This window comes from Bufo bufo, chromosome 11 (assembly GCF_905171765.1).
Source record: "Bufo bufo chromosome 11, aBufBuf1.1, whole genome shotgun sequence".
Classification (NCBI taxonomy): Eukaryota; Metazoa; Chordata; class Amphibia; order Anura; family Bufonidae; genus Bufo; species Bufo bufo.
The window spans coordinates 64,262,079-64,289,483 of record NC_053399.1 but is presented as its reverse complement, the minus strand read 5'-3'; the positions used below and the strand labels follow the sequence as shown (position 1 = coordinate 64,289,483).

At 44.3% G+C, this 27,405-nt stretch overlaps 2 protein-coding genes across 2 annotated transcripts in view; one reads left to right on the top strand and one right to left on the bottom strand.

Moving 5' to 3' along the window:
* The window catches only part of NUBPL (nucleotide binding protein like), a 39,037-nt gene extending 22,910 nt beyond the window's left edge, over window positions 1-16,127 (bottom strand). The window contains exons 1-5 of the mRNA XM_040411257.1: window positions 15,961-16,127; window positions 4,615-4,762; window positions 3,510-3,544; window positions 686-776; window positions 361-400 (exon numbers count right to left, since the gene is read on the bottom strand). Of these exons, the coding sequence (XP_040267191.1) occupies window positions 361-400; window positions 686-776; window positions 3,510-3,544; window positions 4,615-4,762; window positions 15,961-16,068 (422 nt within the window). The 5' untranslated portion in view covers window positions 16,069-16,127. The remainder of the gene's footprint in view (window positions 1-360; window positions 401-685; window positions 777-3,509; window positions 3,545-4,614; window positions 4,763-15,960) is intronic.
* Window positions 16,128-16,148: 21 nt separating this feature from the next.
* Window positions 16,149-26,863, top strand: DTD2 (D-aminoacyl-tRNA deacylase 2). The gene is made up of 4 exons (XM_040411258.1): window positions 16,149-16,214; window positions 19,817-19,927; window positions 22,274-22,343; window positions 26,187-26,863. The coding sequence occupies exons 2-4, from the start codon at window positions 19,817-19,819 to the stop codon at window positions 26,510-26,512; spliced, it is 507 nt and encodes a 168-aa protein (XP_040267192.1). The 5' UTR covers window positions 16,149-16,214; the 3' UTR covers window positions 26,513-26,863.
* Window positions 26,864-27,405: the final 542 nt, after the last annotated feature.

Sequence of the window (27,405 nt, the reverse complement as noted above, 5' to 3'; positions counted from 1 at the left end):
TGCTAAGCAGCGTTGCAGTTCATAGGCCTTCTTGCAGTGGTGTCCACTTGCGGTTTAGCTCCATTTAATGGAGCTAAGCCGCTAGGTGGTTTGCAAAGCTTACTATTAGCTGCAGCAGTGTCTGTTGCTCAGATTTTCTCTCATGCTGCTGGACATGCAGAGAATTCAGAGTGAATGAACACTTTAGTAAGGGGAGAAGGAAAAGAGCTTCATAAGCAGATAAAAAGGCCTTTTCTCTGATAAAAGATATATTACAAAGTCTCTTATATTCCTATATTGATTTGTGCAAAGATTATTGAAAGCGTAGGTCCAATTTTCCAAAGCTGACATAAACATTTGTATTATATATAAATGCCTTACCACTGAATTCCATAGTTGACAAGAGGAATCATCAAGTTCCCTGTAAACACAGAACACATAGTTTCCAGATGTTTTTCACTGTCCTATAATCAAATGTTTCTCAACATTCCTAAACCATGTACCCACTATTCAAATGGATTACATCCAAGTATCCCAAGGCTACAATCATCCACTGCGCAACCTATTAAAAGGTACAGCGTGAGGACAGTAATAATATAATTTTGTGACCCAACATGTATCCCCCTATGTAAATCACAGATTAAGAACCTAGGCACAGTCTATTTAAACAATCTATACGGGAAATGGTTAAAATGGTTTCACTTACTGTCTGACAACGTTGGATTTCCTTTCAGATTCATCATTCGTGGAATAGATGGTCCATACACATCAGCATCCAGAAGACCCACTCCTTTTACCTTGATTAATAGATAACAGTTTCATCTCATGATTTATAGTATACAACTATAATATAATTAGATGCTGAACCTTAAAAAGAGGCTAGAAAAGCAGCAACTGTATATGTAGATTGCACTTTTAGGATCCAATCACACGTCCGTAGAACGGGTCCGCATCTGTTCCGCAAATTGGGGAACGGGTGCAGACCCATTCATTCTTTATGGAGCAGGATTGGATGTGGACAGCACACAGTGTGCTGTCCGCATTTCCGGGGCGCGCCCCCGATCTTCCGGTCCCTGGGTCCGGAAAAAAATAGAACATATCCTATTCTTGTCCGTAATTGCGGACAAGAATAGGCAGTTCTATGGTGGTTCCGGCCGGGTGTATTGCGGATCCGCAATACACTACGGACGTGTAAATGGACTGTAAGACTACTTTCACACTGGCGTTTTGGCTTTCCATTTGTGAGATCCGTTCAGGGCTCTCACAAGCGGTCCAAAACGGATCAGTTTTGCCCTAATGCATTCTGAATGGAAAAGGATCTGCTCAGAATGCATCAGTTTGCATCAGGTCCGTCTCCATTCTGCTTTGGAGGCGGACACCAAAACGCTGCTTTGGGGACAGATCCGTTTTCACTGACACATTCTGTCACAATAGAAAACGGATCTGTCCTCCATTGACTTTCAATGGTGTTCAAGGCTATGTTAAAGATAACACAAATGGATCTGTTCTGAACGGATGCAGACGGTTGTATTATCTGGACGGATGCGTTTGTGGAGATCCATGACGGATCCGCACCAAACGCGAGTGTGAAAGTAGCCTTAGACATTAATCAGGGAATCTATACAATGTTGTATATAGTGCGATAAAATTCTGGATATCTGGCATCCCCATGACTGGGCTTTTTACATTAACATAAGTACATGTAAATAATATATACGCAAGTACTAGTGGGTCCACAGTATATAGGCCTCAAGATGTTTCTTGGACACAGCATACTATTAATACATCTGTAGTATGCTGTGCTGGAGGAGCATATAGAACCAAGGACTCGCCTCCCAAATCTCAGATGGATTACCTGCTAAGGGCTCTTTCACACTTGCGTTGTTGTCTTCCGGCATAGAGTTCCGTCGTCGGGGCTCTATGCCGGAAGAATCCTGATCAGTTTTATCCTAATGCATTCTGAATGGAGAGAAATCCGTTCAGGATGCATCAGGATGCCTTCAGTTCCGGAACGGAACGTTTTTTGGCCGGAGAAAATACCGCAGCATGCTGCGCTTTTTGCTCCGGCCAAAAATCCTGAAGACTTGCCGCAAGGCCGGATCCGGAATTAATGCCCATTGAAAGGCATTGATCCGGGGCCGGCCTTAAGCTAAACGTCGTTTCGGCGCATTGCCGGATCCGACGTTTAGCTTTTTCTGAATGGTTACCATGGCTGCCGGAACGCTAAAGTCCTGGCAGCCATGGTAAAGTGTAGCGGGGAGCGGGGGAGCAGTATACTTACCGTCCGTGCGGCTCCCGGGGCGCTTCAGAGTGACGTCAGGGCGCCCCAAGCGCATGGATCACGTGATCGCATGGCACGTCATCCATGCGCATGGGGCGCTCTGACATCATTCTGGAGAGCCCCGGGAGCCGCACGGACGGTAAGTATACTGCTCCCCCGCTCCCCACTACTACTATGGTAACCAGGACTTTAATAGCGTCCTGGGTGCCATAGTAACACTGAAAGCATTTTGAAGACGGATCCGTCTTCAAATACTTTCAGTACACTTGCGTTTTTCTGGATCCGGCGTGTAATTCCGGCAAATGGAGTGCACGCCGGATCCGGACAATGCAAGTGTGAAAGAGGCCTTATCTGGCATGGGTCATACAATAATAAAAAATAAAAAATATATATATGAATTCCACTACATAGTAGAGCATCACAAGAGCTCTACATACCGTTACTAAAGCATACCTCAAACTAATGCTATGGCCATACCATATAGTCTATGGTCAGAAGTACATAATTCAATGAACACTGTGTATGGGACATGACTACTGACAGTCCCATCAAATGGCTTATTGGGCTTTGTGGGGGTATACCAAAACACAATACAATTGGCTATAGCCAAAATAATGTACCAAGTATACAAGGTAAGGGCTCATGCACGCAAATGTATTTTATTTCCGTGTCCGTTCCATTTTTTTTGCGGACCGTATGCGGAACCATTCATTTCAATGGATCCGCAAAAAAAACTGAAGTTACTACGTGTGCATCATTCCGTTTCCGTATGTCCATATTTCCGTTCCGCAAAAAAATAGAACATGTCCTATTATTGTTCGCATTACGGCAAGGAGAGTCCTGTTCCATTAGGGGCCAGCTGTTTTGTTCCGCAAAATACGTAATGCACATGGACGTCATCTGTATTTTTTGCAGATTGCAAAATACATACGGTTATGTGCATGAGCCCTAACAGTCAGATACTGGATACGACCTTGGGCTACATTCACAAGTCAGTAAAAAAAAAATATATATATATATGTCCGTCCAGCAGAATATCCAGCCAAGGATAGGTATGAGTTTGTAATGAGGGAAATTCCCTTTCATTTTCTCAAGGGAGGGTCATGGAAAGTTTTATTTAGTTGTCTTTTACAGACATGCAGTAAATAGCAATTTAGAAAGTGCCGACAGATCCTCAGGTGAAACTAGAGGTATTTCCCCAGTCTTCAGCATTTGTGGATCACCCTGCATATGTTGGATATTTACTTACATCATCTCTCGCTGCAATTCCCAACGCCAGATTCACTGTTGAAAAGCAAATGTGTGTATAATGATGCCAGCAGTAAAAGATTCCTATTAGATACCAGGTCTGTGGAGTCGGTAATCCAATGGCTCACGTAGAATAATTATTAATAACAAATAATCAGAATTCTCTATTTAGGTAGAACATAAAATATGCAGTATTTGAATACAATTTCTGAACATAAAACTTTTCTAACTTGTAAATATGCACAATATCTATTCAGTAAATGGAAACAAAAGTTTGTGGGTTTTTTTTAAAGGAGACCTTCACTACTGAGTATGTGGACAGCATGAGGAGAAAACTAAGGAGAGGTGGCCCTAGCTAGATAGGACATAACATATTTATATGATTAAAATCTCTAAACTTTCCTGAATTCCTATGAAAGTAAGTATGCAACATGCTCTGCATTTAATAAGTCACTTATACAATAATAACAATATAGAATATTTTATGCCGGAGCAGGTACATTTCTACCGACTCCACAGCCCCGCACATATCTGCAGGTGCATGCTAAGAGACTGGACATTTGTGTAACGCTTGTGATATACCTATGGGGCTGACAAAGAGGGATCGGATGGGTTTGGTTTCAACAATCCACTGGAACTAAGTATCTGCCAGAAGCGGAGTCCGATATAGCTAACTAAGCATCCAGCTATCTCAAGTGTCATTGGCTTCAGAAAGTTCAGCTTAAAGGCTCTGGACAGCATGTCAATGATTATTTTTATGGTTTATTCCCTTCATAAATATAAAATTAGCAACTGTCTAAATAGTCTTTATTATAAATGTTGTACCAGTTTGTTGTGGCACAGTTTGTGCAACTCCTCCACCTATCTGACTGTCCTGAAACAAAACCTGGCCAAGATAACCCCTATCCAAATGTCCATACTCTATATACTCCCCCATCAGAGTCGCTAGCAAAGAGCAGCTCTGGCGGACCTAGACCATTACTATAGTACGTGGAAAGCCTGGAAGGGAGATGCACAGTATGGCTGACTGCAGCTCCACTTGCTTGAGCACCTCAGCTATAATCCTAGTTTCGCTGCCCTGATGCATAGTAATGTGTCCGCTATACCTGCAGTGGTTGATTTGCCCACACCTCCTTTGCCAGATGCAACCACCAAGACATGCTTCACACCAGGAATTGGCTTCCGCTTTGGCAAACCACGGGACATCATCTCAGCCTGCCTAATTTTCAACTTTTCTTCATGAGATCCAGTTGCCTTAAAATGAAAATTTAGAAGTAACTCAAAGTGTAAATAAGCATGTGGCCAATAAATAATTTGCGCTATTTAAAAGGGACTGTCAGCAGTTTTGACAATGCTAAACTGCTGACAGCACTAAGCTTAGGCTGAAGAGAGCAATACAAACATACAGTTTTTTTGGAGTTTCTATCATCAGGAGATGTGTGACTATGAAGTTTTGTTTTGCTAGATTCTGCTGCAGGAACGGGTGTCTCACTTCAGTAAGTGGCATTTATCACGTAGAGAAAGTTAATACCAGGCATTCATATGTACAGCGCTAAGGAATGAATGGTGCTTTAATAATACATAATAATAATTTTTTATTAATATAGGTTTATTTTTCCATCACATTATTCACTGCTCGTTTCTATGGTTACAGACCACCCTGCAATCCATCACTGGTTGTCATGCTTGCACAATATAGGAAAAAGCACTAGCCTAAATGCGCTCCCATGGTCCCGGCTACAAGAGAAGATGATGCTTTTTCGTATAGTGTGCAAGTATGACCACCCCTGATGGATTGCAGGGTGGTCGTAACCATGGAAACGAGCAGTGCATAATGTGATGGGAAAATGAGTCCAGCAAGCAAAGTAAGCAATATGGATAATAACAATACATTAGTAAGTGCCTTGTATTAACTTTCTCTACATGATAAATGCAACTTACTGAAGTGAGACACCCCTTTAAGTGTTCTCTGCATTGAGCTGCTTGAGCCTATCCGTTCTGCTCTGAGTGACAGCTGTAGCATCCAACCAGGAGATCACTACAGCTGTCATTCAGAGCAGAGGGGTAAGGCTGCAGAGACCACATCACTGCCAGTGCACTCCCGAGAGCAGAATATGGCAGAATAAAAGTTCATATTTACACTATTCCTGATAATAAAAGCTCCACAAAAGGTATGTTTGTCCTGCTCTCCCTAGTCCCAAGCTAGTGCTGTCAGGCAGTTTAGCATGCTCAAAATGGCTAAAAGCTTCTCTTTACAGTGCTAATAACGGCCCATGTATACACTGTCCCAGCACGACAGCTGGGTGCAACTGCAAAGGGTTAATCTAATCTAATTCTACTCACTTAATCTTCGTCTTAAAGGGATTCTGTCACGTCATTTTAGGTTATAGAGATGCAGACATGCACGGCTGGATCGCCGCTAGCATGTCCGCAATATACCGGTCCTATAGCGCTGTGTCCTTTTATTAAGTTAAAAAAATTATTTTATAGATATGTAAATGAGCCTGGTAAGGTGCCCAAGGGGCTGTACTAACCTTCTTGGAGCCCAGCTATGCCCCCCTGTGAAGGAGCCCAGCACCGCCTGCATCCTCCGAATCTCCTCCTTTCATCGCCGATAGATTGCTGTAATCTCACGATGCGCGAGCTCGCACATGCGCAGTGCCGGTATAGTGTTCCTTCCCTGTGCTGGCATCAGCCTCAGGGAAGGAACTGCGCATCGCGAGATTACAGCAATCTTACTGTGAAGAAAGGAGGAGATTCGGAGGACGCAGGCGGTGCTGGGCTCCTTCACAGGGGGGAGTAGCTGGGCACGAAGAAGGTTAGTACAGCCCCTTGGGCTCCTTACCAGGGTCATTTACATTTCTATAAAATCATTTTTTAAACTAAATAAAAGGACACAGCCCTATAGGACCGGTATATTGCGGACATGCTAGTGGCGATCTAGCCGTGCATGTCCGCAGCTCTATCACCTAAAACGAGGTGACAGAATGACTTTAAGCTTCTACTTAGGCTGCAAAGTGAGCACAAATCCCACCCCAAACATAGTACAGGCACTCCAAATAAATGCTACCACCTACTGATATGTAGGAGGCCACATAGGAAGCCCACGGAACACAATCACCAGCCGACAAGCACACAAGGCTATACGTTCTTTAAGAGCATACAAAATATACATATTAAAGTTTTAAGCGTTAAAGAGAGACCGAGAGGTGTAGGGTAAAAAAATACATAGACCTCCTAAATGTATGTATACTAATGCCAGAAGCCTGACTAATAAAACTGGGGAACTGGAATTAGTGATGTGTGAGGAGGACTATGACATAGTGGGAATAACTGAGACATGGCTGGATGATAGCTATGGCTGGACGGTTAATGTACAGGGTTACAGTCTGTTTAGAAAGGATCGTCAAAACCGGAGAGGGGGAGGGGTCTGCCTTTATATAAAGTCCTGTCTAAAGCCCACAGTCAGAGAAGATATAAGTGAGGGACATGAACATGTGGAGTCACTGTGGGTAGAAATACATGGAGGCAAAAATAATAATAAATTACTAATAGGAGTTTACTATAAACCACCTAATATACCAGAGTCCACGGAAAATCTACTACTAAGGCAGAAAACACACGGCCGTGTTCCGCGGCTGAGAGCGGTCCGTGGTATGCTGGGCTGGATTCCTGTTCAGAGCAGGAGCACACGGTGTCATTGGTTGCTATGACGCCGTGCGCTTCATGCCGCCACTGCACTACAGTAATACACTCGTATAGTGTATTACTGTAGTGCAGCGGCGACATGAAGCGCACAGATTAAAATAGACAAATTGCCAGGACCGGATGGCATACACCCCCGTATCCTAAGGGAATTAAGTAATGTCATAGCCAGACCCTTATTTCTGATATTTGCGGACTCTATACTGACAGGGAATGTCCCACAGGATTGGCGCATGGCAAATGTGGTGCCAATATTCAAAAAGGGTCCAAAAACAGAGCCTGGAAACTATAGGCCGGTGAGTTTAACATCTGTTGTGGGTAAACTGTTTGAAGGTTTTCTGAGAGATGCTATCTTAGAGCATCTCAACGGAAAGAAGCAAATAACGCCATATCAGCATGGCTTCATGAGGGATCGGTCATGCCAAACTAATTTAATCAGTTTCTATGAGGAGGTAAGTTCTAGACTTGACAGCGGCGAATCAATGGATGTCGTGTATCTGGACTTCTCCAAAGCATTTGACACTGTACCACATAGAAGGTTAGTATATAAAATGAGAATGCTCGGACTGGGAGAAAACGTCTGTAAGTGGGTAAGTAACTGGCTGAGTGATAGAAAACAGAGGGTGGTTATTAACGGTACACACTCAGATTGGGTCACTGTCACTAGTGGGGTACCTCAGGGGTCAGTATTGGGCCCTATTCTCTTCAATATATTTATTAATGATCTTGTAGAAGGCTTGCACAGTAAAATATACATTTTCGCAGATGACACTAAACTGTGTAAAGTAATTTACACTGAAGAGGACAGTATACTGCTACAGAGGGATCTGGATAGATTGGAGGCTTGGGCAGATAAGTGGCAGATGAGGTTTAACACTGACAAATGTAAGGTTATGCACATGGGAAGGAATAATGCAAGTCACCCGTACATACTAAATGGTAAATCACTCGCAAAAGGATCTAGGAATTTTAATAAACAGCAAACTAAGCTGCAAAAACCAGTGTCAGGCAGCTGCTGCCAAGGCCAATAAGATGGGTTGCATCAAAAGGGGCATAGATGCCCGTGATAAGAACATAGTCCTACCACTTTACAAATCTTTCCTGTATGGAGCCCCTGTGACGGAACTCTATGCCGGAAAAGAAAAACGCTAGTGTGAAAGAACCCTTAACCTCCTCAGGACCGCCGTACGCAGGATTGCGTCTTTGCGGCGGTCCTGTTGTTCTGGGTGGACGCGCAGGTGCGTCCTCTCGCGAGACGCGAGATTTCGTGCATTGCCGGCCCGCGCATGCGCATCGCGGGCCGGCAAAAGTTAAAGAAGTATTTCGTCACCAGCCTGCCAGCCACGATCATTGGCTGGCAGGCTGGCGATTTTCAAAAAATCAAATCAGAAGCCAGATAACAGATCATATTAGTAAATATGATCTGTTATATGGCTTCTCTGCTTCTCTGCTGGTCCTTTTCGTCGGTTGGATCCAGCAGAGAAGCAGACATCACTGTGAGTACACACAAAACACTACCCTTAGCCCCTGATCACCTTCCATCACCCCCATCATCCTAATTAACCCCTTGATCGCCCCCTGTCAATCACTTAGTGAAAGACAAAAAGTGATCAGTGTAAACTGTCACTTTTTTTTTTCACTAGTATTGGCTGTTAGGTTTTAGGGATAGTTTAGGCCCCTTGGTTAGGTAGTTAGCATCAGTTAGCGCCCAGCCCACCGCACCGCAGTCACTTATTCGCTGATTAGCGTATCGCTAATCAGCATTTGTACTTTTATAGTATCTGTAAGTGATCAAAACTGATCACGGTCAGATCTATAATAGTATTAGTGTCACTTTAGTTCGCCCTCCACCCAAAACGCAGTGTTTGCCCGATCAGGCCTGATCGGTCGCCCACACGTGCGTTCACCCACGCCCGCCCCACCGCAGTGACAAAAAAATATTTGTTTTTTGATCACTGCACATTCACTTTACACGCACTGCGGCGATAAAAAAATCAGTTTTGATATTTTTTATCAACCGCAGCGGCCTCCGGTACTTCGCTAGCCTCCCCTTTGTAAGACAGGCTTGCTTTTTTTCTTGGGTAGTCTCAGGGAATACCCCTAAATTTAGTAGTCCAAATGTCAAACAGGGGGTATTCTTCTGAAGAGGCCTACAGGATTCTGACCCAGTCGGATGAGGAATGGGAACCCTCATCTGACGAATCTAGCGGGTCAGAATATGAACCTGTGGAAAGCAGTGGCTCTCTGACCCAAAGTTCGGACGAGGAGGTGGAGGTCCCTGGCAGCACCAGGCGTACCCGGCCCCGTGTCGCTAGACCACAGGTTGTGCAGGATCCGTTTCAAGAGCAGCAGAGTGGGGCTGTCGCTGCCGGATCACGTGGTGAGGCATACACCAGCAGCGCAGCCCTTCCTGGACCTAGTACCAGCACTGCCGTACAACATGGTGACGTGGCGAGCACCAGAAGGGCAGTTGAAGCTGGTACGGTGGCACGTGCAGTAGTTACCCCGTCGCAGCCACCGTGCAGACAGGCCCGTAGAGCCCCTAGAATCCCTGAGGTGCTGGCAAACCCTGATTGGCAGTCACCAACTTCAGCCGCACCTGTAGTTCCCCCTTTCACCGCCCAGTCTGGAGTTCGGGTTGAGACGGCTCAAATCGGTTCGGCCCTGGGATTTTTTGAGCTGTTCTTGACTGCGGAGCTCTTGGACTTAGTCGTGGCAGAGACAAACCAGTATGCCACACAATTTATATCCGCCAACCCGGGAAGCTTTTATGCCCAGCCTTTCCGGTGGAAACCAGTCCAAGTTTCCGAAATTAAAATTTTTCTGGGCCTTCTCCTCAACATGGGTCTAACTAAAAAGCATGAATTGCGGTCATATTGGTCCACGAACCCAATTCATCACATGCCCATGTTCTCTGCTGCTATGTCCAGGACACGATTTGAGACCATCCTGCGTTTCCTGCATTTTAGCGACAACACCACCTCCCGTCCCAGAGGCCACCCAGCTTTTGACCGGCTCCACAAAATTCGGCCCCTCATAGACCATTTCAACCAGAAATTTGCAGATTTGTATACCCCCGAGCAAAACATCTGCGTAGACGAGTCCCTAATACATTTTACCGGGCGCCTTGGCTTCAAACAATACATCCCAAGCAAGCGTGCCCGGTATGGGGTCAAATTGTATAAGCTCTGTGAAAGGGCCACAGGCTATACCCACAAATTTCGGATCTATGAGGGAAAAGATCAGACCCTGGAGCCGGTCGGTTGCCCTGACTACCTGGGGAGCAGTGGGAAGACAGTCTGGGACTTGGTGTCACCCTTATTCGGCAAGGGGTACCATCTTTATCTGGACAATTTTTACACAAGTGTGGCCCTCTTTAGGCATTTGTTTCTAGAACGGATTTGCGCCTGTGGCACGGTGCGAACTAGTTGCGTGGGCTTCCCCCAACGGCTTGTAACCACCCGTCTTGCAAGGGGGCAGAGGGCTGCCTTGTGTAACGAAGAACTGCTCGCGGTGAAATGGAGAGACAAGCGTGACGTTTACATGCTCTCCTCCATTCACGCAGACACGACAATCCAAATTGAAAGGGCAACCCGTGTCATTGAAAAGCCCCTCTCAGTCCACGACTATAATGCGCTCATGGGAGGGGTGGACTTCAATGACCAGATGTTGGCTCCCTATTTAGTTTCCCGCAGAACCAGACGCTGGTATAAGAAGGTGTCTGTATATTTAATTCAATTGGCTGCCTATAATAGTTTTGTTCTCTACAGTAAGGCTGGGAGAACAGGATCCTTCCTCAAATTCCAGGAAGAGATCATCGAGAACCTCATTTATCCAGGAGGTTCCGTGGCCCCATCCACCAGTGTAGTTAGCCGTCTACACGAGCGACATTTCCCCAGTGTCGTTGCTGGTACCTCAACCCAACCGCCACCCCGAAAAAAATGTCGTGTCTGTAGCAGGAGTGGAATAAGGCGTGACACCCGCTATTTCTGTCCTGACTGTCCTGACCACCCTGCCCTATGCTATGGAGAGTGTTTCCGGAAGTACCACACACAGGTACACCTAGCATAGGGATCACATCTCACCAGGACAGGCACACAGGGCTATTAGGGCCCATTCACTCACAGCTGCTGCAAACCTCTCCTTTCACCTGGGATAAAGTGCATAACGCACTTCGCCACATCTTTGGGCGATTTGCGCTTTGCACATTGTCCCATGGGGAAGGAGAGGTTTGTTCTATAAAGGTAAAAAAAAAAAAAAAAAAAAAAAAACACCAGTAAGCAAAAAGGTTAAAGTTCAGTTCAAAAAGTTAAAGTTTAGATGTTCTCTTCCAAAGTTAATAAAATTATTGTGTTGCGGCCTGGTTTTTTCATTTTTTTTTTTTTTTTACCTTCCAGGTGGACCAACCGATCGACTAGCTGCAGCACTGATGTGCATTCGGACAGAAGCATTGTGCTGCTGTCAGATTACACGCAAGTCGGTGTATGCGGCGCTGCAAGACGAGATTTCTCCTCTGCAGTAAAAGATATGTTTGCCGAGGCATATGAGCTGAGGAGGTGGCGGTGTTCATATACTTTGGCAAACACTTTGTATATATAAAAAAAAAAATCCCGGCAATGATTTATTCATCCACATCGATTGATGTGAATGGAGAAATCTGGTTTGCCAGGGCATACGGGCTAAGTGGGTATGGATGTTGGGCGGAGCTCCTATGTCCTGGCAGACGCCTTTCCCCTCCTTTTTCTTTTTTTGGCAGAGATTTTTTCATCCACATTGATCGATGCGAATGAAGAAATCTGTGCCGTTCATTTTTTTCTTTCAGCCTAGAGGCTGAACGGAAAAAAAAAATCTCATTACCCGTATGCTCAATATAAGGAGAATAGCAGAAACTCCTAATGCTGGGCATACATGTAATGATTGCGGAGACCCTCAAATGCCAGGGCAGTACAAACACCCCACAAATAACACCATTTTGGAAAGAAGACACCCCAAGGTATTCGCTGAGGGGCATATTGAGTCCATGAAAGATTGAAATTTTTGTCCCAAGTTAGCGGAAAGGGAGACTTTGTGAGAAAAAAAATCAAAAAAATCAATTTCCGCTAACTTGTGCCAAAAAAATTTTTTTTCTATGAACTCGCCATGCCTCTCATTGAATACCTTGGGGTGTCTTCTTTCCAAAATGGGGTCACATGTGGGGTATTTATACTGCCCTGGCATTTTAGGGGCCCCAAAGAGTGAGAAGAAGTCTGGTATCCAAATGTCTAAAAATGCCCTCCTAAAAGGAATTTGGGCCCCTTTGCCCACCTAGGCTGCAAAAAAGTGTCACACATGTGGTATCTCCGTATTCAGGAGAAGTTGGGGAATGTGTTTTGGAGTGTCATTTTTCATATACCCATGCTGGGTGAGATAAATATCTTGGTCAAATGCCAACTTTGTATAAAAAAATGGGAAAAGTTGTCTTTTGCCAAAATATTTCCCTCACCCAGCATGGGTATATGTAAAATGACACCCCAAAACACATTCCCCAACTGCTCCTGAATACGGCGATACCACATGTGTGACACGTTTTTGCAGCCTAGGTGGGCAAAGGGGCCCACATTCCAAAGAGCACCTTTCGGATTTCACAGGTCATTTACCTACTTACCACACATTAGGGCCCCTGGAAAATGCCAGGGCAGTATAACTACCCCACAAGTGACCCCATTTTGGAAAGAAGACACCCCAAGGTATTCGCTGATGGGCATAGCGAGTTCCTAGAATATATTTATTTTTGACACAAGTTAGTGGAAAATTATGATTTTTTTTCTTTATTTTTTTTTCTTACAAAGTCTCATATTCCACTAACTTGTGACAAAAAATAAAAACTTCCATGAACTCACTATGCCCATCAGCGAATACCTTGGGGTCTCTTCTTTCCAAAATGGGGTCACTTGTGGGGTAGTTATACTGCCCTGGCATTCTAGGGGCCCAAATGTGTGGTAAGGAGTTTGAAATCAAATTCTGTAAAAAATGACCAGTGAAATCCGAAAGGTGCTCTTTGGAATATGGGCCCCTTTGCCCACCTAGGCTGCAAAAAAGTGTCACACATCTGGTATCTCCGTACTCAGGAGAAGTTGGGGAATGTGTTTTGGGGTGTCATTTTACATATACCCATGCTGGGTGAGAGAAATATCTTGGCAAAAGACAACTTTTCCCATTTTTTTATACAAAGTTGGCATTTGACCAAGATATTTATCTCACCCAGCATGGGTATATGTAAAAGGACACCACAAAACACATTCCTCAACTTCTCCTGAATACAGAGATACCAGATGTGTGACACTTTTTTGCAGCCTAGGTGGGCAAAGGGGCCCATATTCCAAAGAGCACCTTTCGGATTTCACTGGTCATTTTTTACAGAATTTGATTTCAAACTCCTTACCACACATTTGGGCCCCTAGAATGCCAGGGCAGTATAACTACCCCACAAGTGACCCCATTTTGGAAAGAAGAGACCCCAAGGTATTTCGTGATGGGCATAGTGAGTTCATAGAACTTTTTATTTTTTGTCACAAGTTAGTGGAATATGAGACTTTGTAAGAAAAAAAAAAATCATCATTTTCCGCTAACTTGTGACAAAAAATAAAAAGTTCTATGAACTCACTATGCCCATCAGCGAATACCTTAGGGTGTGTACTTTCCGAAATGGGGTCATTTGTGGGGTGGTTGTACTGTCTGGGCATTGTAGAACCTCAGGAAACATGACAGGTGCTCAGAAAGTCAGAGCTGCTTCAAAAAGCGGAAATTCACATTTTTGTACCATAGTTTGTAAACGCTATAACTTTTACCCAAACCATTTTTTTTTTTACCCAAACATTTTTTTTTTATCAAAGACATGTAGAAAAATAAATTTAGAGCAAAATTTCTATATGGATCTCGTTTTTTTTGCAAAATTTTACAACTGAAAGTGAAAAATGACATTTTTTGGCAAAAAAATCGTTAAATTTCGATTAATAACAAAAAAAGTAAAAATGTCAGCAGCAATGAAATACCACCAAATGAAAGCTCTATTAGTGAGAAGAAAAGGAGGTAAAATTCATTTGGGTGGTAAGTTGCATGACCGAGCAATAAACGGTGAAAGTAGTGTAGTGCAGAATTGTAAAAAGTGGCCTGGTCTTTAAGGGTGTTTAAGCACTGGGGGCTGAGGTGGTTAAAGGGCTTCTGTCACCCCACTAAAGTGATTTTTTTGGGGCTAGTTAAATTAGTTATATAGCGATATATGAAAATATAATTGTGTTATTTACATTGATCCAGCAGTTTATTCAAAAAACGAAGTTTTATCATATGCAAATCCGGTCTCTACCAGCAAGTAGGGCGGCTACTTGCTGGTAGCAGCTGCAGAAATCCGCCCCCTCCACTTGTTGATTGACAGGGCCAGCCGGGATCTCCTCCTCCGGCCAGCCCTGTCGGCATTTCAAAAATCGCGCACCTGTGTTGATTCGGCGCAGGCGAACTGAGATAAGGAGGCTCGCCTCCTCAGAACTCCCTCAGTGCGCCTGCGCCGATGACGTCTTCTATTTTGGTGACGTCATCGGCGCAGGCGCACTGAGGGAGTTCTGAGGAGGCGAGCCTCCTCATCTCAGAGCTCCTGCTCCGAATCAACACAGGCGCGCGATTTTTGAAATGCCGACAGGGCTGGCCGGAGGAGGAGATCCCTGCTGGCCCTGTCAATCAACACGACGAGGGGGCGGATTTCTGCAGCAGCTACCAGCAAGTAGACGCCCTACTTGCTGGTAGAGACCGAATTTGCATATGATAAAACTTCGTTTTTTGAATAAACTGCTGGATCAAAGTAAGTAAGACCATTATATTTTCATATATCGCTATATAACTAATTTAACTAGCCCCAAAAAAAAAAATCACTTTAGTGGGATGACAGAAGCCCTTTAAGGCTTTGTCATGTCAATCCCATTGACTTTAAAAAGTGTGTATTCACACATTAGTAGTTTTACCACGGACCATGCTTCTGTTATGTCACCACTAGAGGTGAGCGAATTTCCGCTTATGAAACTTGTTTGGGATTTGTTTACTGGTAAAAGCAGAATTGCGTTATGGATTCCGTTACCACGGACAATAGCGCCATTCTATGTCGGAATGCATAATGGAATGCCTTTAGAGGCATTCCGTTATTCATTCAGTCATAATAGAAGTCTATGGGCTGCATAAGGGATCCGTCCCGTTTCCGTTATGCAGGGGAGTCCTCTCCTGCGTAACGGAAACGGGATGGATACGTTTTGCAGCCCATAGACTTCTATTATGACGGAATGAATAACAGAATGCCTCTAAAGGCATTCCATTATGCATTCCGACATAGAATGGCGCTATTGTCCGTGGTAACGGAATCCATAACGCAATTCTGCTTTTACCAGTAAACAAATCCCAAACAAGTTTCATAAGCGGAAATTCGCTCACCTCTCGTGGTGACACCACAGAAGCATGCCCTATGTTTGCCCTCGATTATGGATCTCTCACACACATTACAGTTTATGGTTCCATGAAAACCACAGACACAACATGGATGTCAGCCCGACCTCTATACTTATTACACTGGTGCTTACTTCTGAATGCCCAGTATCAGTTATTTCATTGCTGCAACTATGGCCTGTGCACATGTATTACAGGAGAAGATACCCAGTGAAGCATGGAGAACCTGCCCGACACACACGCCCCCCAGAAACAACATGACAAGGTCTCTCGTGGACACCCACCGAGCTGAAGGAGACCGCAGGAAGAGGATCTCGCCGCCCACACTGCAGAAACGTCCTGGCCCGCAAAGCCTTCAGCCCGAGGCCTACTAGGCCCTTGGCGGCCGCCATTACTGTTACCTAGCAACGTGGTTTTCTCCTTAGCACGGCGAGATATGGCGGAAGTGTGCGTTCCACGCCTCTCTCTCGTCCTGTGCTGACTGTAGCAGGAAGTGGACACGGCATGGTGATGACTGCAGGCTGCTGGTAGATGACAGGTAGAGCTGCTCCCCTGCTGCGGATCCTCTATATACAACGTTTACGTTGCTGGTTCTAGATTATATTTAGTATTTGTAGAATCCTCACTAAGTTTTATTTATTGTTAAGTAATGTGCAACTGTTGGCTCTCCTCCTGTCAGAGCATGCTGAGAGTTGTAGTTTTCCTGCAGCTGGATAGTCATCGGTTCCAGTACTGCAATGCATGGACCATTTTCGGTTTAGCTGCCGCGCCATCCTCTCTGCCCTGCTGCAGCCATTATGTAATGTTCTAGCTGCAGGGGTGACATGCCTGTATTCTGAACGTGACAGTTACAGCCAATCATTGGCCCCAGCAGCCTTGTGCCGTACATCGCTGAGGCCAGTAGTCGTGCGGTCCGCGGAACATCACAGCTGCAGCCTGGTGAAGACAGAGTGGAGGGGAGTTTAAATGGGTTGGCCCATCTCACCCTTTGGTGGCATATCGCTTGGATAAGCCACCAATGTCTGACAGCTATGGGTCCCACCTCTGGGACACTCACCTCTAAAACGGGGCCCCAAAGCGAAGGAGAGGGTATCGCGCATGCGTGGCATGCTCCTCATTCACTTCTACAGGAGTTCCAAAAAGAGCTGAGCGACCGCACTTGGCTATTTCCGTAACTCCCACGGAATGAATGGAGAACACTAGGGATGAGCGAATCGACTTCGGATGAAACATCCAAAATCGATTTGCATAAAACTTTGGTCCAATACTGTATGGAGCGAGCGCTCCGTACAGTATTAGAATGTATTGGTTCAGATGAGCTGAAGTTATTACTTCGCGAAGTCTCTCATGCCTTCGCGTAATAACTTCATAGATGGATTTTTACTGTAAAAAAAAAAAAATTCCCGAACTCGGGAAACTCATGGGCCTCCAGCTGTTGCAAAACTACAACTTCCATCATGCTCAGACAGCCAACAGGTATCAGGGCATGTTGGGAGTTGTAGTTTTGAAACAGCTAATAGGCTAGGGTTGGTATAGAGCGGAAATAAGAAATGACAATATCACGTTTTTTTAATTACCACAGTATTTTAGTGACTTCATAGGGTCGGTTGCACTTCACAGCGCTGACCGCTTCTAAAATGGCAGCACGCTGCACATGTAAGCACTCCCTGGCTGTAGTAGTACTGGAGTGGTGAGTAATGTGATAGCCTGTGCGTACAATGTGGGGTTATATGGTGCCCAGTGTCAGGAGGCTGCATCGTCAACCATAGAGTGGGGGAGGGCCAGACGCCGCCAGTCGTAGAGAGGCTAGGAGAGCGACAATGTGGAAGTGCATGTGAGGCTGGGGTAGAGGCTGCCTGGGTTGAAATATGGGGGCAGAAGGGGAACAAAGCCTGGGAGCAGACAGTATACTGACGATGTACACTATGCTGTACTCCATCTGTATATACTGACCCTGCACCCAGTATACACTGTGCTGTACTTCATACAACTGCATACACTGACCCTGCAGCCAAGTATACACTGTGCTGTACCCCATACAACTGCATACACTGACCCTGCAGCCCATATACACTGTGCTGTACCCCATACAACTGCATACACTGACCCTGCAGCCAAGTATACACTGTGCTGTACCCCATACAACTGCATACACTGACCCTGCAGCCCATATAGACTGTGCTGTACCCCATATAACTGTATACACTGACCCTGCACCCTGTATACATTGTGCTGTAGATGCTGGTGTTTGAATGCCTTATTCACCACTCACTACCCGGACCATGCCTCATTACATGGTGTGGGGCAACAGTGAGGCATTCTACTGTATGGGGGCAACAGTGAGGCATTCTACTGTATGGGGGCAACAGTGAGGCATTCTACTGTATGGGGGCCAAAAAGAGGTATTCTACTGTATGGGGGCAACAGTGAGGTATTCTACTGTATGGGGGCAACAGTGAGGCATTCTACTGTATGGGGGTAGGCACAAGGTGACATTATACTGTATGGGGGCAGGCACAAGGTGACATTATACTGTTTGGCGGCAACAAGGTGACAATATACTGTATGGGGGCAACAAGGTAACATTATACTGTATGGGGGCAACAAGGTGACATTATACTGTGTGGGGGCAACAAGGTGACAATATACTGTGTGGGGGCAACAAGGTGACATTATACTGTATGGGGGCAACAAGGTGACAATATACTGTGTGGGGGTGACATTTATACTGTATGGGGGCAACAAGGTGACATTATACTGTGTGGGGGCAACAAGGTGACATTATACCGTTTGGGAGCAACAAGGTGTCATTATACTGTGTGGGGGCAACAAGGTGACAATATACTGTGTGGGGGCAACAAGGTGACAATATACTGTGCGGGGGCAACAAGGTGACAATATACTGTGTGGGGGCAACAAGGTGACAATATACTGTGTGGGGGCAACAAGGTGACATTATACTGTATGAGGGGAAACAAGGAGGCAATATACTGTGTGGGGGCTACAACTTGTATAACTCATACAATATAATGTCTCCTTGTAGCCTTTATAGGACAGCTAGCCTGGCCCGGACGGCCCTGGCCTGCCTGAAGACCAGACAGGTCAGTTGAATTTGATGGGAGTCTACAACCAAATTTGCTTCATGTTTTGAGTGTTTTTTTTCTTCCAAATAGGTATTTATCGCGATATATTGTTACTGCAATAAATTTATTAATATAGTTTTTGTGGGAACATTTTTTACATCGCCCAACCCAGTATGGCCGTCCCTCTAGTCGGGTCCTGAACCATTTAGTAAAGGTAATTGTCTTTGGTTATTGCCAAGAACCTGTTTCCTTTATGAGATATACAGGTTTCAGTTTCCCAGTCTATATCTGGGTAGTTGAAGTCCCCCATAATAACCACCTCATTATGATTTGCCGCCTCGTCATTCTCGTTTAGTAGTAGATTTTCCGTGGACTCTGGTATATTAGGTGGTTTATAGTAAACTCCTAGTAGTAATTTATTATTGTTTTTGCCTCCATGTATTTCTACCCACAGTGACTCCACATGTTCATGTCCCTCACTTATATCTTCTCGGACTGTGGGCTTTAGACAGGACTTTACATAAAGGCAGACCCCTCCCCCTCTCCGGTTTTGGCGATCCTTTCTAAACAGACTGTAACCTTGTACATTAACTGCCCAGTCATAGCTATCATCCAGCCATGTCTCAGTTATTCCCACTATGTCATAATCCTCCTCACACCTAATTTCCCGCTGCCTTTCCCGTGTGGTTCGTGGTACAGGTAGTATTTCAACAAAATACTATCTTTGAGGTCCTTGCCCAGTGACACGCCACTTGGGGACATGTCACCACTCAAGTCAGTTATTGGCTGCAGCGGTGGACATAACTTTTCTCTACCCTGGCTGCAAGTAAACCGGGACCCAGAAGATTTCTGAATGGAGCCAGGACATTAGAGCGGCAGGGAGCAGGTGAGTATGATTCTATCATTAGGGACCACATGCTAGGAGGATATGTACACTTTCAGTATACTGTGCTAGAACTATTGGACAGGACAGAACCTGACGGTTTATGCTGGATGCAAATGTTTTAACGACAGTACATTGGTAAGTCATTGACTTCTGCTTTACCTGTTCTTACAGATGGCGACAATAGACAGAGAGGTTGCTGCCCGGGTGGTGCTTCAGCAGTGTTTACACGCCAGGTTGCAGGTTAAACCTCAGGATGAAGACTCTGATGCTGAATGGGCGGAAGTGAGTTACATAGTTTGTGGGTTGCACACTTTTTAAAGAGGTTATGTCCTCTCAAACATTGGTGGCATATATTAAAGGGGGTTTCCAGGAATTCAATATTGATGAGCTATTCTTAGGATAGGCCATCATTATCAGATTCCTGGCACTGCAGCACCCAAGAGCCATGGCCACTTTCAACAGCTAGTCGTCAGGGGTGCCGGGGGACAGACATCCACTATTTAGATATTGGGGAAATATCTTGAGCATAGGTCATCAAGATTAAAGTCCCAGACAATTCCTTTAAGTCAGGTTTTTCATTACCAGTTTCTGTAGGAGCATATTCTATACAGTTTGGACAATAAAATGACCCATTTGTATTTTGAGTTTAGATTTTTTCTTCCTTTTGCTATAACTAGTGTATGTTGACACTGTGGTTCTGGATGAACTACAAATTATATAGACAATACGTTTGATTGGAAATACTAGAAATTGGGGGTAATTTGGGGACATAACTGACAAACATGCAACTAATGCACATAACTATATAACAAATACTTACAAAATACAATTGGCTGGCTCACAGTAATTTATTTGCGACTTTTATTAAATCCCCCCTATACATACAAAAGTCTATAAGTTCTAAAAATTTCTACACAAGGAATATTATACAATTCATAGATTATTAAAACCTTATATATAAAATGTAATACATTAGATGATCCAGGTCCTTAAATGCGGAGCTCTCACATTATTAGTATAAAATAAAACTACAAGCGGCTATAAAGTTAATGGGATATTTCCTTGTGAACAGAGTTCTGCTTATATATTCCAAATATATACCTTTTGGTTATAAATGGCTCAGAGCCGGTATATTTAGCACAGCTACACCTGTGTGCTGACTATAACGTCTGTCCACATATAGTGACATGGTAGACGTCGGGTTGGGAACACACTGGATTAGTGCCGCAGTATCCTCCCAGTTGTTTGCAGTCCATGAGAGAGATATCTGACGGCCGCACCTTTTGAAGTATTTTATGTAGTCTAAATGTATTTTTTAAATATTTCAAATATATGGAATATTTGCAATATACTGGAAGACAAAGATTGATATAAAATATAATATTCATAGGCTGTAAATTTGGCCGATCTGTATGACCATCTGTATGGTATTTTCAAATATCAATAAGATACCATATATAATAGGACCTTCTAGATGACTAACATACCGCGCCATGTGAATACTGTCTAAAAAGAACTAGACATGGCATATTTCCCCCCACACCAATCACATTCGCCTGGGATGGATTAGTCAGTAATTCGTATGTGAATGACATTTTACTGAAATCCACATGGTGAATGTGAATGACACCAACTGTAGTAAATACGATCAATTGTAAGATGATCCAGTCCAGTGGTTTGATATGATCCAAAGGGGTTTAAAAAGACCCCAACATGAAGTCCCAGTTAATCCATTTGTTTTATACCACTGAGGAAGGAACACTGTTCCAAAACGCGTCTGGTGGCGGCAAATTGTGGATCCTGTGAACAGCAACCTATTTATGAACTTTTATCTGGATTTATTCTGCTTATCCTATTGGAACACTGAGTGTATCTAAGAACTGCATGAACTTCTCTGGAGCTGCTGCGATCGGATATCGCGACCACAGGCTGTAAGCAACTGAGACGACCGTGAGTAATAACAAAAGGATCACATGTGGCCCTAACCCAGTGTGTTTGTAGCTCAGTGTTCAGTACTTCAGCATCACTTACACCGTGATCACAATATAGCTGAAGCGCATGAATTTTGCTGGAGGTGCGGCCGTCAGATATCTCTCTCATGGACTGCAAACAAATGGGAGGATACTACGGCACTAATCCAGTGTGTTCCCAACTCAGCGTCTACCATGTCACTATATGTGGACAGACGTTATAGTCAGCACACAGGTGTAGCTGTGCTAAATATACGGGCTCTGAGCCATTTATAACCAAAAGGTATATATTTGGAATATATAAGCAGAACTCTGTTCACAAGGAAATATCCCACTAACTTTATAGCCGCTTGTAGTTTTATTTTATACTAATAATGTGAGAGCTCCGCATTTAGGGACCTGGATCATCTAATGTATTACATTTTATATATAAGGTTTTAATAATCTATGAATTGTATAGTATTCCTTGTGTAGAAATTTTTAGTATGTATAGGGGAGATTTAATAAAAGTCACAAATAAATTACTGTGAGCCAGCCAATTGTATTTTGTAAGCTGAGGGGTGATCAGCGGGCCAGGCTCCAGTACAGCTGGTGAGCATCCTCAAGTCTAGTGTTTCAGTATTTTTTGACATAACTATATATGCCTGTTTCCTTTCAGATACAAAGGGGTATGGTTGTGTATGTCTGCTTTTTTAAAGGATCAACAAAAGATTTAATTCCAAAAATGGGTAAGTTGCCATGTATATATGTAGCCTTTTTTCTGTATAAGCCACACTTGTACAGGCAGCCTTTTTTTTGTTCAAACCAACATTCAAAACAGAGGTGTTTGTGCTGGGGCAGCATTCCAACTGCAGTAGATGATGTCTCTAGGCAGTTATATTTTAGTGGACTTATATATTAGTGGAATTTTTGCCATTTGGGATTTTTTATCATACTAACATTGCATGCCTTAATTAAGTGGTTAATGAGAGGGTACCTCACTATTTTATACCCTTCGGTATGAGTCCTTGAAGTGGATATTACATCTTGGAGCTACATTCACACCAGACTATCTTGACATAAATCCCTGCTGTTGGGCCATGCGCCCTCTGCAGATTTTCTGTATCCATTTTCCATCTTGTATTTCTTCCCATTGATTAATTTATTTTGTGATCTGAATTAATAAAAAAAAAAATTTGATTATATATTTTTATATGATTATGGTCCTATGGTTTTCTTTGGTGCTGTGTGGTGATGTTATTTATCCATGGGCATTTTTTCATTTATTGTGAGGTTGTTGTAGGTTTTTATGTAATATTATTACGCTCCAGAAATACATCCAGGCCCCTCTTGAATTCCTTTATTGTACTCACCATCACCACCTCCTCAGGCAGAGAGTTCCATAGTCTCACTGCTCTTACCGTAAAGAATCCTCTTCTATGTTTGTGTACAAACCTTCTTTCCTCCAGACGCAGAGGATGTCCCCTCGTCACAGTCACAGTCCTGGGGATAAATAGATGATGGGATAGATCTCTGTACTGACCCCTGATATATTTATACATAGTAATTAGATCTTCCCTCAGTCGTCTTTTTCTAAAGTGAATAACCCTAATATTGATAATCTTTCTGGGTACTGTAGTTCCCTCATTTCAGTTATTACTTTAGTTGCCCTCCTCTGAACCCTCTCCAGCTCTGCTATGTCTGCCTTGTTCACAGGAGCCCAGAACTGTACACAGTACTCCATGTTAGAGTTGTTGCGATACCAATTTTTTTATTCGGTTTCGATACCATAAAAAAGTATTGCAATACTCGATACCATTCGATATAACGTGAAAAAATAAACCAAAAAAGCCACGTGCATTCCGCATTTAAAAAAAATGGCGAATCGCGCAGTTTTTATTAATTTTTTCTGTTCCAGCGTTCACCGCATAGATTTTTTAAAATATTTTAATAGTTTGGACTTTTCTGACGTGGCGATATGTAATATGTTTATTTCTTGTTTATACATTTTATATGTGAAATTGGGAAAGGGGGTGATTCATACTTAATATTTTGGTGTTTTAAAAAATATATATTTTTTACACTTTTTATTTAATAACTATTTCCCCCCTTAGGGGCCAGAACCTGGGATCTTTCATCCCTTGTCCTATTCACCCTGATAGAGCTCTATCAGGGTGAATAGGACTTCACACTCTCCCTGCTGCTCTGTGCTTTGTGCACGCAGCGTCAGGGAGGTTACCATGGCAGCCAGGGCTTCAGTAGTGTCCTGGCTGCCATGGTAACCGATCGGAGCCCCAGGATTACACTGCTGGGGCTCCGATCAGAAGCTGCCACTGCACCACCAATGAGGGGGAGGGGAGAGGACTCTGTGGCCACTGCCACCAATGATTTTAATAATGGGGGGAGGGGGCACTGTGCCAATGATTTTAAGGGGGGGGGGGTGCACTGCGCCACCAATGATAATTACCCCTTAATACAGGAGGTGGGTACTGGCAGATCAGCGGCAGTTAACCCCTCAGGTGCCGCACCTGAAGGGTTAACTGCCGCTGATCGCAGCTCCCTGTCAGGGGCAGGGTGCCGGCAATGCTGCTGTCACCTGCCTCCTGTATTATTCGTCACCTGCCTCCTGTATTATGCGTCCAGACTAAGTCCACTATATGAGTCCAGACTAAGTATTAGGCTACACAGAGCGGCGCCCAGAGATGTCCCTGCACTTACCATTATTCCTGGGCGCTGCTCTGTTCGCCCACAGTGCCCCATTACTGTCTCCTCTCCTGCTCCATATGCTAATTACTATCGGAGCAATGGGGAGGAGACATCAGCTTCTCTAGTGGGCGTTCCTTCTCCCCTGGCTGTAGCGCTGTCCAATCGCAGCGCAGGGAGAAGGAACGCCCACTACAGAAGCTGATGTCTCCTCCCCATTGCTCCGATAGTAATTAGCATATGGAGCAGGAGAGGAGACGGTAATGGGGCACAGCGGGCGAACGGAGCGGCGCCCAGGAATAATGGTAAGTGCTGGGACATCTCTGGGCGCCGCTCTGTGTAGGAAAAGTCGTATCATTGGTGGCGCAGTGCGCCCGCCCCTCCTCCGCCCCTCTCTCCGTTCATTGGTGGCAGCACAGGGGGAAGGAGAGACTGCTTCCTTCTGCCCTGTGCTGCTGAGGGAACATGAGCGCGCTGACAGCAGCGCGCTCATGTTCAGAGATATAAGGCTACTTTCACACCTGCGTTTAGGTCGGATCCGTCTGGTATCTGCACAGACGGATCCGCACCTATATGCAAACGCTTAGATCCGTTCAGAACGGATCCGTTTGCATTACCATGAACAAAACAAAAAAAAAAAAATTATTTTTTTTTGTTCATGATAATGCAAACGGATCCGTTTTGACTTTACATTGAAAGTCAATGGGGGACGGATCCGTTTGAAAATTGAGCCATACTGTGTCAACTTCAAACGGATCCGTCCCCATTGACTTACATTGTAAGTCTGGGCCGATCCGTTTGCCTGTTCAGGTGTCCGCCTGCTGAGCGGAGCGGAGGACAAACGGAGCCAGACTGATGCATTCTGAGCGGATCCGCATCCATTCAGAATGCATTAGGGCTGGACGGATCCGTTCGGGGCCGCTTCTGAGAGCCTTCAAACTGAACTCACAAGCGGAGCCCCGAACGCTAGTGTGAAAGTAGCCTTAGACTGCGCAGCCCAGTATCGACAAAATGGAAATCCCGGTATCGTATCGATACCGCAACAACCCTACTCCATGTGTGGTCTGACTAGTGATTTGCATCTCTATCATGCCACTTTGCATCAAATTGTAATATTGTGAAAAGGAAAAACGGGTAGGTCTACCTTCACATATCTTCCTGACATTAAAACTGAAGAAACCAAAAATATCTGCCAGATGCTGGTAAGTATTTGAGTCAAGGTGTCAACAAATGGCAGAGAAAGTGATAAGGTATCTTCATCTTCTCAGCCCTAAAACTAAATGTGACAATCATACCCTTCTCTACACAGAACCAAAAAGTAAAAATATAACATAAGTGCTGCTCTCCATGTATGATGTAGCAGGGCCTCTGTTCAAAAATAGTATGTAGGCCCCTTGCTGTTTAACAATCAATTCATCAAGACTGAGGGCTTTTATCATAGTGCTTCTTGTCCCTTACTATGACTTTCTAGTGTATCCTTCATTTAATTGATTACAATCTATCAGAAGCTTTGAGCCATGGGAACCTAGGTGTCCTTTTTTTATAGAGTGATATACCAACCCCTTGTCTAGTAAGTCTGTGTGAAGCAGAATAGGTTGCACTAATGGCATGTTCATTAGCTAGAGCATGGAGCCTGGAGTTATTTGAAGGCCAAGCTCTAGCCCTTATATTCTCATTGAGGGACACTGTTTTCACTTCACTGGAGGGAGATGTGCCTAATTTATTAAGAGGCAGATGCCTGATGACAAATTCCCTTTAAGACCTGTGTCTGAACCACTAGTCTTAATGAATATTCGCCAATGTGTATGCAGTTATAAATTTTCATTTGTAATGCAGGTCTAGATAAAGAGGTTGTTCGGCCATGGCATTCTTCTTCTTTTTTTTTGCAGTGAGCTCTCTACTAAATGTGAAATTGAGTGAATCTGATTCTGGAAAACACGTGTCCATCACAGAACTCCCAGGAGATGTACTTATTGTTCCTCAGGCTACACTTGGAGGAAAGTCAAAGGGCCGCTGCATGCAGTATCATTCAAATGCAGACAAGGAGCTGGGCATGAAGTTATATGCCCTTCTCATAGCTCAGTACCAGAAGGAACTAGAAGCTCATCCCCAATGGTCAGAGTCTGGTACTGTGCTGCGTTATGGAACTTATGGAAACAGGCAGGTTTTGACGCTTGACACTAATGGACCCTATACACACTTACTGGAATTCTGAATATTTACTAACACAATATAGAAACAGCACTTAACTTATATAAGTGAAAATTCACACGACAGATTTTACAGTGGAATTTTGGTGTGGACTGCCACGCTGAAAAACCACCTGCGGCATTGTCCTGTCTGCCTCCCATACATCTCAATCGGAGGCAGCTCTGATATATCCCTTCTTGGTGAGGCTGAGCCTTAAAGAGGACCTTTCATCAATTTAGCCCTAGTCTAATTATGGTCTTACCTTATAGGGCGGCCCCAACTGATGCCATGGCATTTTATTTTTTTTCCAAAGACCCCCCCCGCACCCCGTTCATCCGCCGTTGGCCGCGTTGATTTTGGCGCTTTATATTATAAGGAGTTATAAGGAGAATGAGCTCCTCCCTGGCTAAGAGCGATGTGCTCTGATTGGAGGCGTTTCTCCCTGCGTAAGAGCGGTCAGCAGCGGACAAACGGGGGGGGTCTTTTTAAAAAAAAAAAAAAAAGTGTTTTGTTTTGCGGAACAGAATTGCGGACCCATTCATTTCTATGGGGCCGCACTATGTGCTGCCCGGATCCGGAATTGCGGATCCGCACTTCCGGGTCTGCAATTCCGTTCCTGAAAAAAAATAGAACATGTCCTATTCTTGTCCTCAATTGTGGTGATGTGCGGTCTGAAAAATGCAGAACGCACATTGCCGGTGTCCGTGTTTTGTGGATCCGCAAAACACACAGGGATGTGTGAATGGAGCCTTAAAGAGAACCTGTCACCTCAAAATGCAGTGTAGTCTGCCAGCATCATGTTATAGAGCAGAGGAAACTGGACAGATTGATATATAGTTTTGTGTGTAAAGTTTTAAAACCATTATCAGAAATTGATAGCATTCTCTGCGTAATTGTGTATACATAGATAACTGTCAG